Below are 12,096 nucleotides of genomic sequence, written 5' to 3' on the forward strand. Positions count from 1 at the left end.
TTTTTTCATCCCACTAGCGTAAGGGCTTAAGTCCTCCATTTGCACATGAAATAACTGCGCCGCATTCTTGAAAAAGTAGACTGGAAATTTGGAAAAAATGGACTGGAAAACCGAGAAAAGTCAGGGAATTTTATTTTTCCATTTTGGTAGACACACTAGACACCCTGGTACGGTAATTTGCTGTAAAAGTACGGTACTATGCAAAAATGTACGTTTTTATAAAAGTGGCATACGGTAAAGTATGGTATTTTCAGCAAAATTGTACGGTAATCTCAGCTGACCAGTCTGGCAACACTACCAGGAGAAGTAAAAATGTACGATATTTCTAGCAGTTTTCAAATTTTCTAGCAGTGTACGGTAATTCGGAAGGAACAATCTGGCAACAGGCAACACTGATTAAAAAGCTAAAGCCACTCTAGTTAGCTTGGTTGGTAGCGCATCTTCCTTGTAAGCGCCAGGTCATGGGTTCCATTCCCACCCGGGGCGGATTTTGTCCTGGACGGATAATGTTCGTTCTCGGAACGGTTGGCTTTTTCCTATCCTGTCTTCTTTCTCTCTGCGATTTTGGGACGATAAGACCTTAACCGTTACAGTTCCCTCTATCAAACCTTTTTAAAAATAATATTATAGTTTGTATTTCTATGATGTTAGCCAACCTTTTAGATGTAGAAGGCACTTAAAGTTGAAGAAGAAGCGGTTTTCTCTGAACCACCAGTGAGATTTTATTATATTTTACCCTTTTTGACCCAGAAAGCGCTATGGGCCTTTTGGGAGGCCAAAATAGTTATCTGACTTTTCGATTTTTCTATTTTTTTAATCTTATATGCTTCATAGGAATGCCTGAGTTCGTAGCCGTTAACAGAACACTGTCTTGTATTGGTAACTCTGAGAGACGTGAAGACCTGGGAGGACAATGTGCCCAATAGGGGACCTGGTGAGTGAGAGGGTTAACAGAACACTGTCTTGTATTGGTAAGTCTGAGAGACGTGAAGACCTGGGAGGACAATGTGCCCAATAGGGGACCTGGTGAGTGAAAGGTTTAACAGAACACTGTCTTGTATTGGTAACTAGCTGTTTGCCTCGAGCTTTCTTACGGGGAAAATAATATTTTGAGGAATCGAACCCGGAACCCTGGAATGTTTTTAGGATCTGAACCATTTTAGAAGGATTTCCACAATCAGAGTTTAACCTAAATTTAATTCTCTTGGATGGAGCAATCTGAATCAGATTATCTGATTGGTTGATTTCAACCTTTTTTAGCGAATCAGATCAGCAAATCACTTAATCCAAGAATTAAATTTAAATCAACTTTCTAGAATCTGGAAAGCTACCTACCCGCTTTAAAAATTATCGTTTTTTTTTCCATTATTTCCAGCTATTGATTATGATCTGAATGTAGTGAAGAGTGAGTCTCACTATCAGAATGGCCCTGACACATATCTGCTACAATTGAGAGATGTTGATTTCCCAGTTAGACTGCGAGAATATATCAAAGTAGCTTCCACCAGACCAGGTAAGTGTTGCTACTCAATTAAACAATCCTGCCACACTAAACTTGAAGCCATGAAAAAGTGGTTTCATAACCCACTTCTTGTTTGGGGTTTATTGGCTTTTACTCACGCTCAGACGATCTGACAGGCACAGTCGGAACGTGCGTGATGAACCTTTACACCTAGGTCTGTCAGACAGTCTAATAGACCGCGGTCTGAAGCTTTTTCCGCCACACACTTTCCCACGGTCTGAGCGTGCGCGGCTGGTATCGTATAACATCACTGTATAACTGCCAAGGTATTCAGTGACGAGGGTTTTACCCTTCATTCGGCGACAACACGAACCGCCTCCTCATAATATGAACCTCACCCACCCTGAGTGGGACCGGGATAGTAAGCACGCGATCGCCCAGATGGTCACCCTGCCGGATACCAACCAGGCGTAACGTTGCTTAACTTCAGTGAACTATTGGGAACCGGTGTATTCATCAGTTGTTGTCGTCACTGGTTATTATGTTGAACAAAATAACAAATGAAACCACCGTCTGTATTAAATGTTTAGTTTGATTCTCTTGTATAGAAAAGATTTATTGGGACAAAATCTGAATTCCTTTAAAGACCGTATGTACCTATTATTGTACCTACTATACTATATTTTGTAATTGTATAAATAAATTTACTTACAAACTAGCTTTTGTGCGTTTTATTTTATCCAAAATAAAGCATTATTTAATTAATATTTTAGTAGTTTTTAGTCCTAGAGAGTAGTAACAGATAATGCCTTTATTTGTCTTGTGTTTGTTAAACCCAAGTTAATAAACCTACATGAACAATAGGTTAAAATCGGTAATATCCATATTTAGTTTGCGTAGCTTAGCAGTCTAAAATGTTGTTTTACCCTTATTAGACTAAAATGTTGCTTTGGTAAAATATGAAAAGAAATGTGTTTTGTGAAAATATATACCTTCTCATAATCATTATGTAGAAAGTGTAGTTAACGTAGTTTTAGAGTAATACTCACCTTCTCCAGAGTCAATAAAGAAAATTTGCACCCCAGTCTTTTGATACAAAGTATGTACAATATTGTACATACATAGCATAGGCTGCATGTGCAAATACCTATGTACATTGCAACGGGTTACTCCCTTCTGTCTTATGTTTATGACCCAGGAAGTCAGCATCCATTGCATTACTGCAATATTGTGTCTCTTCTCGGCTTCTCGCCCATCTGATGACTATGACTATTTTTTGATGAAATGGAATTATTTTCACTTTATTTCGATAGTGGAAGTCTCTTTGGGAACTCTAATGGTCTATCCTCTCTTTGCTTCATATGTTTGGTAATTTAATTTCTGCGCATGTCTTAACGCTTTCGCTCCCTGCGTCCCGTGTTTCTAATCCGCCCTTTCCGTCTCAGACTTGCGCCTGTCCACAGGGTTCAACTGTTTGGACACCTCCGAGAACGGCCACCTGGACTGGAAGGCCCCCGTCATCCGCGAGCGACGTCGCTTCACCGACGTCATGGACGAAGAAATCGACGATGAACGACGCAACCGAATCAACAAATATGGCGCAGCCGACACTTATACACTGAGAAGATTAAGGCATGAAATAGGTGAGGGACATATAAAGAGTCTTAAAGAGAAAACATTAAAATATAATTTACCCCAGGTATAGAGTAAAAAACTAATTTTCTATTTTTTTAAAGATTTTTTTTTACTTTCTGCTGTGCAAATATCAAGGTCGTATCCCACATCCCGCATATCTTGAGTGGATTCACCCATGTTACAAGGTTAGGTAGCGTACAAAATTCATACTCTATTGGTGGATTTCACCAACCTTCTTTCCAGCCTTAAACAGCCCGTTAGCTTAACAGCCCTGTTAAGCCAATACACATTAAATGGAACTTAACTGTGGCTGTTAGGTTAACAGGAGTTCTAATGACTGAATAAATATTGGTGAAATCCAACATATATGTTTTATATTCCCAGGTACCAGACCAGAAGCTCATGTAGAGGCAGATGCCCTTATAGAATCCAGACGTGATGGTCACGCTCCATTTTTCAGAGAGAAACCTATTACTATCCCTGTAGTAATAGGAGATAAACTAGAGATGAAATGTTTGGCCGTGGGAGAACCCAAGCCAGTCATACAATGGTTCAAGTAAGTACCCATCCAGAAACTAACCAGACTAGACGTTGCTTAACTGAGAAACCTAGTACTATTGCTGTACTAATAGGAGATGAAATGTTTGGCCCTGTTTAAAGTCCCTCAGCCAGACTAAGCTGGTCTACTTTTGTTTCTAAAAAAAAAAAAAAATCTGTTTTTTTTTTCACTCTAGGCTAGGGACTAGCACTTTATGCTACTTACCCATCGTAATACCAACCACGCACAAGGATGCGTATTGCGTAACTTCGGTAAAAGTACGGTATAATAAATGTGGGTATTGGGTATAGCCGTTGCGTTGGCTGTGCTGTCCTCAAATTTGAAAACTGATGGTCCGTACTTCTAGGAATGGCCTATAGAAGCCAGACGGTAAGGAATTTTTCAAGAGTTTAAAAGGAAAATATAGATGCTAAGGTCTTGCCGTACCGAAAACGTAGAGAGAAGAAGGACAGGATAGAAGAAAGCCAGCCGTTCCGAGAACGAACTTTTCTACTATGGATATATTTTTCCTGAAAACTAGAAGCTTGAGAATCACCAATTCGCAGCTATCTTGCTCAATCAAAAGTTTTTTTCTTTATTTCTTCTCTTTCAGGTATTGGATGGCCTTCAATATCTGCACTGGCGAGGTCTATGCCACCTCAACATAGAACCTGACAATGTAGTCATGGCCTCAGTTAGATCAGTACAAGTCAAGCTGATAGACTTAGGCTGCACTCAGCGGGTTACTAAACTTGGCACTCTCATTCATCCTATCAATACGCCCAACCCGGAGTTTGCTGGTAAGAGATTTTTTAAAGAGGTGTGATAGAGCGAACTGAGCTAAGGGCTGATTGAGGACTGACGAAAAACGCCGACCACGTCTAAACACGCGAAAAAGAAAGAGCGGAGCTAGAGCGAACTGTAATAACGGAGGTACTGTTGTTTCGAAATCAAAGAAAGAAGGAGAACACCTCTTAGGGCTTTGGTTACCAAAATCCGGCCCGAAAGACCAGTTTACTAATATACGGCTCGAAGGACCATTTTACCAATACCCGGCCCGAAGGACCAGTTTACTAATCCGGCCGAAGGACAATTTTACTAAATTCCGGCCCGAAGGACCATTTAACTAGGTAATTATCCGACCCGAAAGACCAGTTTACTAATATCCGGCCCGAAGGACCATTTTACCAATATCCGGCCCGAAGGACCAGTTTACTAATATCCGGCCGAAGGACAATTTTACTAAAATACGGCCCAAAGGACCATTTTCAGTCCTTAATAACATGATAACATTAAATATTACTCGTCTATCTTATAATATTAAATAAATTTTATTCTATTCTATTGTATTTTCAGCTCCCGAAGTGTTAGCAGAGGAGCCCATATTCCCTCAGACAGATGTGTGGAGTGCAGGTGTGTTAGCCTATGTTCTATTGTCCGGGGCGTCACCATTCCGCGGTCAATCAGAGCCGGAGACGCGGCAGAATGTGAACTTCGTTCGGTATAGATTTGAATATTTGTTCAAGGAGTTGACGCAGGAGGCGACACGCTTCTTGATGCTCATCTTCAAGCGTGCACCAGGGTAAGTGAATTGTTTAGATTGGTCGTATTTTCCTTTGGGAAACTTTCCCCTCTTCTGAAGCTCATTTCCTCTCTTTTGGCGTGGCAGCGCCTGTATTAAACCATAGGAAGTCCAAGATACCGCGCCATCTTGAAGAGAGGAAATAGTTTCCGAAATACGCGTTTTGCTTCCCCTGTGATAAGACGATTTCAACAACGTTTTCGAGCTAAACACATTTTGAAACCTTGTTTTCGTCACTGCGAACTCTTCTAGTTTTTGAATGTCCTAAAACCAGTTCAAAAGGGAAAAAAGTTCGTTCACATTTTCGTTCGGAAAAAAGTTCGTTCACATTTTTTTTATCTTCTGAACGATTTCTTTAATATGTCCTTATGTTTGTTCCACCATAACTCTCGAATGGTTTGTCCCATTTTCATGAAATTTGACAAACATGTTATCAACACACATTTGCTCATTAGATTTTGATCTTATGAAGGCCTCTTTTTCTGACTTCTACACAGTTGACTGAACAATTAGTGATCCTCGTTTCTCTTCTGATTTGCAGAAAGCGTCCTACAGTGGAGGAGTGTCATGAGAACAGATGGTTAGTTCCATCGGAACGCAGCATAAGCGGAAAGTCTAAATAAAGCATTACTAAACTTCATTTTCCCTTATTTCTGTTCCAGATGAAGTAGACTGGATCACCCTGGCTAACAACATAGACCATGAGTTCTGGCATGTCAAGGATCTGAAGAGAGAGACTAACTATACTTTCCGGCTGAGTGCTAAGAATGTTATCGGATGGAGTGAGAAGGGCATCCCGTCTGCTCTGTTCAAAACGAAGGAACAAGGTAGGATAACCGACTAGGAATTCCGAGTTCGATTCCTAGCAGGTCAAATTTTTAAATTGAAAAAAAAGGCTTGGGTTTTGGGATGAATTTAGCCTCGCAAAAGCTGATCCCTCGAAAATTTCGTCTATAATTTTGCGAAAACATTACGGACTGACAGAAAATGTCATAAATAAACTCATCGACAGATTTTTGGCTAAACCATTTGACTAATTGTAGTTAAATATTAAGAGACTTCATGAACCATTGAGGCATTTGTAGAATATTGGCTTTCTGTAACATTTCAAAATAAAAATTTCTTCCTGTCACATTTCAATATGAAAATAAAAGAGTATTTTCAGTCCTTAATAACATTAAATGTTACTCGTCTATCTTATAATATTTATTCTATTGTATTGTATTTTCAGCTCCCGAAGTGTTAGCAGAGGAGCCCATATTCCCTCAAACAGATGTGTGGAGTGCAGGAGTGTTAGCCTATGTTCTATTGTCCGGCGCGTCACCATTCCGCGGTCAATCAGAGCCGGAGACGCGGCAAAATGTGAACTTCGTGCGGTATAGATTTGAATATTTGTTCAAGGAGTTGACGCAAGAGGCGACACGCTTCTTGATGCTCATATTCAAGCGTGCACCAGGGTAAGTGAATTGTTTAGATTGGTCGTATTTTCCTTTGGGAAACTTTCCCCTCTTCTGAAGCTCATTTCCTCTCTTTTGGCGTGGCAGCGCCTGTATTAAACCATAGGAAGTCCAAGATACCGCGCCATCTTGAAGAGAGGAAATAGTTTCCGAAATACGCGTTTTGCTTCCCCTGTGATAAGACGATTTCAACGACGTTTTCTAGCTAAACACATTTTGAAACCTTGTTTTCGTCACTGCGAACTCTTCTAGTTTTTGAATGTTCTAAAAACAGTTCAAAAGGGAAAAAAGTTCGTTCACATTTTCTTTTTTTTATCTTCTGAACGATTTCTTTAATATGTCCTTATGTTTGTTCCACCATAACTCTCGAATGGTTTGTCCGATTTTCATGAAATTTGACAAACATGTTATCAACACACATTTGCTCATTAGATTTTGATCTCAATCGGACTTATGAAGGCCTCTTTTTCTGACTTCTACACTGTTGACTGAACAATTAATTAGTGATCCTCGTTTCTCTTCTGATTTGCAGCAAGCGTCCTACAGTGGAGGAGTGTCATGAGAACCGATGGTTAGTTCCATCAGAATATATGATCAAGAAACGAGAACGCGCCGTGTTCCTTGGTAATAGACTCAAGGTAAGTTGGTTTTTAGCTAAATTCCCTTTAGGGATGAGCTATTCATTCTTCTAATTTTTCAAGAAGTTTCATAGAATTAACTGTAAGTAATAGCGAAGTTTTTATTTTCCAGAAATCGAAGAGAGAAGGTGGATAGGATAGGAGAAAGCCAGCCGATCCCAGATCTTGTCCGTTCAGGATAAAGTTCGCCCCGGAAGGGAATCAAACCCGCGACCTAACGCTTACAAGGCAGGCGCGCTACCCTCCAAGTTAATTAGGCTACGGAGGATCCTTTGCTGTAAACATGCAATACACAAGACCCCATTTAGACTGCTTGCTCTAGGGTAAAGAAAATTTTCAGTCTCATTCGGGTAGGATAAACAAGGTATATTCTATTCTATTCTAAACCACTTCTCATTCTCTCATTGCAGGAATTCTCGGATGAATATCACGATCTGAAGAACAAGCAGTTTACATCTGATTCTCTCTCATCTCTGCACAAAACACTCACTCGCTCTAACTCCATACAAGAAGAACTCATCTCTACTGCATTCACCTCACATCTCGTTAATAAACCTAGCTCCGACTCGTCTACTTTGTAAAACAGAGCTCCAAACAGAACCTTAATAGAGCTAAAATTGTCACTGATTGAGGCCAAATTTTTAGTTATTGAGGACGAATTGACACCAATTGAGGTACAATTGTTGCTATTTAAGAGCAAATTATGACCACGTTGGGCTGAAAATAATAACAAAGTGGCCTCTGAACGTATGTTGCAATCACACTAAGGCGAAATTCTGCTCAATTAGAGCTTGAACAAAAACAGCAGTGGGAATATTTGGGATCATCAAATTCGAATAATTTGTTTTTGTTTTTGTTGAATTAATTCGACTTTTGACAGGGCCCGGGTATTCCACGTTGTTTTTGTTATCTTTCAAATTTCATCAGAAATATCGACTATTTTATTGATCTTTTAAAACTCAAGTTAAGTGGAAAAAAAAAATAACAATAATAATAATTTACATTCATTCAAAAATAATTCCGATTAGGATAAACAAGGTATATTCTATTCTATTCTAAACCACTTCTCATTCTCTCATTGCAGGAATTCTCGGATGAATATCACGATCTGAAAAACAAGCAGTTTACATCTGATTCTCTCTCATCTCTGCACAAAACACTCACTCGCTCTAACTCCATACAGGAAGAACTCATTTCTACTGCATTCACCTCACATCTCGTTAATAAACCTAGCTCCGACTCGTCTACTTTGTAAAACAGAGCTCCAAACAGAACCTTAATAGAGCTCAAAAAATGGTCACTGATTGAGGCCGAATTGTCACAACTGACGTCTGACGTCCAATTGTCACTATTTAGGGGAAAATTATGACCTCGTTGGTCTGAAAATAATATCAAAGTAGCTTCTAAACGTATGTTGCCATCACATTACGGCGAAATTCTGCTCAAATAGAGCTTAAACGAAAATAACAGAGGGAATATTTGGGATCATCAAATTCGAATAATTTGTTTTTGTTTTGTTGAATTATTTCGAATTTTGACAGGGCCCGGGTATTCCATGTTGTTTTTGTTATCATTCAAATTACTTTATATCAAAAAACATCGAAGATTATTTTAAAGCACAGATCTTTTAATTTAGTTGGAATTATCTTGAAGAAAATTTTCATTTCCTATTTATTTCATTTACATTCATCCAAACAATCAATCTACAAAAATAATTCCCAATAGGTATTACACCTAACTATATTTTTTACACTGAAAGAAAAAGACTATTTTACAATAAGACTGGTTTTTAAACACAAAAATTGCGTATAAAAAGCTTCTGATTTATCATAATTTAAATTTTATTTATTTTAAATAGTTTGCCAATATTTTTTTAAATTGAAAGAATATTTTTGAAAATACCTATTGTTGAATTTCAAATCGAATTCATAAGTTACATAGCTAAATGTTGGCCTTGCAATCGATAATCAATTAATCACTGACATAATTTGTCAGTCGGACTTGATTTTTCTTGTCTGACCAAATTCAAATATGAAGAAAATATTTTTAATCCAAATTTGGTGAAAAATAAAATGAATTATTTTCGATTGAGCTCAATTATAACATCATATTTTCGAAATAATTTATTTTGTACTTTAAAGTAGGTAAACAATAATAAATATTCAACATCAGAGGACAGTCTTACCATCATAAACTTTCTGAATTTGTTTGGACAAGAAAAATCAAAACGTCTAATCAATAGGTATGTTATTGTAGAGATTGCAAAAGTTACCATTTGGTTACGTATGAAATTCGACGTACATACCGAAAAATGACGATCATTCTCTGGGCTAGGGAAATATTTACACATGAGAATTAACTAAAGGTGGTTAACGAAAGCTGCAATCTACTCCAAGGTAGTCCAGAGTAGACCGTAGCGTTTGTTGCCGCTTTTAGATTAGATTCGTGAATTGCTGATAGGAAAGTAGCCCGTTGTTGGAAATCAACCTGACATTTCTCCCCATATTTAGTACTCTCAACGTTTAACGTATAATACCTAGGTACATTTCAACTGCATAAAACATTTTAAAGCATAGACTTTTGTTTTCGGCCGAAATTATGTGGTTTCATAAAAGGACATAGATCCAACTAAATATTTAGGTACATTGCTTCTGCTCCTCTTCATGAAGTGCCTTCAAAGATAGTCTTTTTAAAATGTGTGCTTTGATCGGTTTCGTTTTGATATCGACTAGGCATATAGGATATGTGTAGTATAGGTATTTTATTCTTCCAATGATAGTTACTTTAAAAAGATCAATCTTACTGAAGCCATGGCCTCTAATATCTTTTACATAATATGACGAATTAAGTGCAATTAAAACCTTTGTAAAAGTCACTATTGTTTGAGGAATAACTTACCTATTCTTAAAATACCAGAATACCAAAATATTACTCGGTATTAGTGTCAGACAAGACCAGTCTTCAGTGTTAAACTAAACGGTTTTCAAGTTCCTTAAAAACCTACGACAACCAAAAATGAATTTACGTTAGTTCAACAAGAAAATGATGAAAAAACATCAGTACTCTCAGCTGTTTTAGAAATCACGTTTGATTCAATACTGAAGACTTCTGAAGAAAAACTGTCATGTCAAAACTTGTGAATTTCGTAGACCTTTGTTAATACGAGTCCTAGCCAAAAGATTAAGGACAAATCACTCTACCAGAATTAAAAAACATCAGAATACTCAAAATACTAGTACTTACTATTATTGTATAGGGTTTATTCAATTTATTTTAGTCAAAATAAAATCATATTAGGTAATTATACCAGCCTTGGTTATTCTAACATTTTCATTGATCTATTCAAACACCTATAGATGTATTGGAAAAATTACGAAACCAAATATCTAAATAGTAAAGGAAAAAATAATAATTGTTATTTTATTTGCATGCTGATTTGATTTTAAAGTTGTTCTCAAATATAAAAATTTGACTTTATTTGTTTCTAAAAAATCTGTTGTTGTTTTTCTACTACTCTAGGGGTACTTCGTGCTACTTACCCATCGTAATACGAACCACGCAAAACGTTGCGTAACTTTAGTGACCCATCGTGGAACTGGTGTAGATATAGCCCGGTGTTGGCTGTCCTCAAATTTTCCGTAATGATGGTCTCTAGAAGCGACTCCTTTTTTTTTGTTAAAGAGGTTTGATAGAGGGAACTGTAACTGTTAAGGTCTTAAAATCGAAGATAGAAGGAGGACAGGAGAGGAGAAAGCCAGCCGCTCCGAGAACGAATAATCTGTTTAGGATATTTTTTTCCTGAAAACTAGAAGCTAGAGGAGCACAATTATGTAAATAGGAACATGATGAATAGAATTGTATATGAAAATAAAATTATTACTATGTATAATTATTTAATATTTTCAAAGGCAGGAATGCTTCATAAACTATAGACAGAATTTCAAACATGAAATTAAGTATTAATATAACTCATTGTGCCTATTGCACTTTTCCCTTCAGATAGACATCCTGCATAATTTGTTCTATCTGGGAGTAGAACAGCGGGGGGGGGTGTCGCGAAAGTCGCGATTTAAACACGGAAGTGTTAGATAATTATTCAATTTGACTAAATGGTTGCTAGGGAGAGTAAAAATATCGACACTGGTTGCTAGGCAGATATCGATTTTTCTCGCCTAGGAAAGACAACATAGAGGATTTTTCAGTTCAGAGAAAAGTCCAGAGAAGCGTAGAAGAAATTTAGGAAGCCTATTTTTGAGAAGCCTAATTTAGAGAAGTTTTTTGAGAAGTTTATAGAGACGTTTTTTTATTAGAAGTTATTAGAAGAGACATTTAAAGAAGTTATTCGTAAAGAAGTTATAGTTAAAAGTGTATAGTTTTTGAAGTACCTAAAAGAGACAATTTGTATAAAGTTATAGTAGAAGTTTGATAGAAGACATTGTGACATTTCAAGTTATATTATTGTGAATAAAAAATTACTCGTTATTGTTATTTGAAAGTAATACCCTGAAGTTCCTCTCTGTGCCTGAGTTCATGAGTAACCCTTCAGGAAAACATCTTCCCCCAACTGTGTGGTGAATCCCCCAAATGCTAATCAGCTAATCACAATCGCTTCCACTGCCGTCCTTTCGCCACAGGGGGGGGGGGAGGGTTGGCTGGAGCACCTTAGAGGTGGTACTTGTGAATGCTCATCAGACCATCACCCTATGCGCTCCTGGCTGCAGAAGCGAATACCTCATAGAATTAAGACGAAGTTGGTAATTCGGCAGAAGCGATAGAGTGCAGTC

The 12,096-nt window shown here is 37.7% G+C and overlaps 2 protein-coding genes across 2 annotated transcripts in view; both read left to right on the forward strand.

Annotated features, from left to right (window-relative positions):
* The window catches only part of LOC103507575 (obscurin-like), a 123,172-nt gene extending 115,125 nt beyond the window's left edge, over positions 1-8,047 (forward strand). The window contains 4 exon segments of the mRNA XM_026822405.1: positions 4,249-4,435; positions 4,992-5,217; positions 7,207-7,312; positions 7,723-8,047. Of these exon segments, the coding sequence (XP_026678206.1) occupies positions 4,249-4,435; positions 4,992-5,217; positions 7,207-7,312; positions 7,723-7,893 (690 nt within the window). The 3' untranslated portion in view covers positions 7,894-8,047.
* Positions 927-3,662, forward strand: LOC113466744 (obscurin-like). The gene is made up of 4 exons (XM_026822407.1): positions 927-1,026; positions 1,376-1,513; positions 2,908-3,105; positions 3,482-3,662. The coding sequence occupies exons 3-4, from the start codon at positions 3,012-3,014 to the stop codon at positions 3,655-3,657; spliced, it is 270 nt and encodes an 89-aa protein (XP_026678208.1). The 5' UTR covers positions 927-1,026; positions 1,376-1,513; positions 2,908-3,011; the 3' UTR covers positions 3,658-3,662.
* Positions 8,048-12,096: the final 4,049 nt, after the last annotated feature.

Source organism: Diaphorina citri, unplaced genomic scaffold, assembly GCF_000475195.1.
Source record: "Diaphorina citri unplaced genomic scaffold, Diaci psyllid genome assembly version 1.1 scaffold324, whole genome shotgun sequence".
In the NCBI taxonomy this organism is placed as follows: Eukaryota; Metazoa; Arthropoda; class Insecta; order Hemiptera; family Psyllidae; genus Diaphorina; species Diaphorina citri.

Bases quoted from the DNA above. Each gene is read 5' to 3' on its own strand.
- LOC113466744 (XM_026822407.1), top strand. From the start codon at position 3,012: ATGGACGAAGAAATCGACGATGAACGACGCAACCGAATCAACAAATAT. The intron at 3,106-3,481 runs GTGAGGGACATA...TTATATTCCCAG, and splicing joins AAGATTAAGGCATGAAATAG to GTACCAGACCAGAAGCTCAT.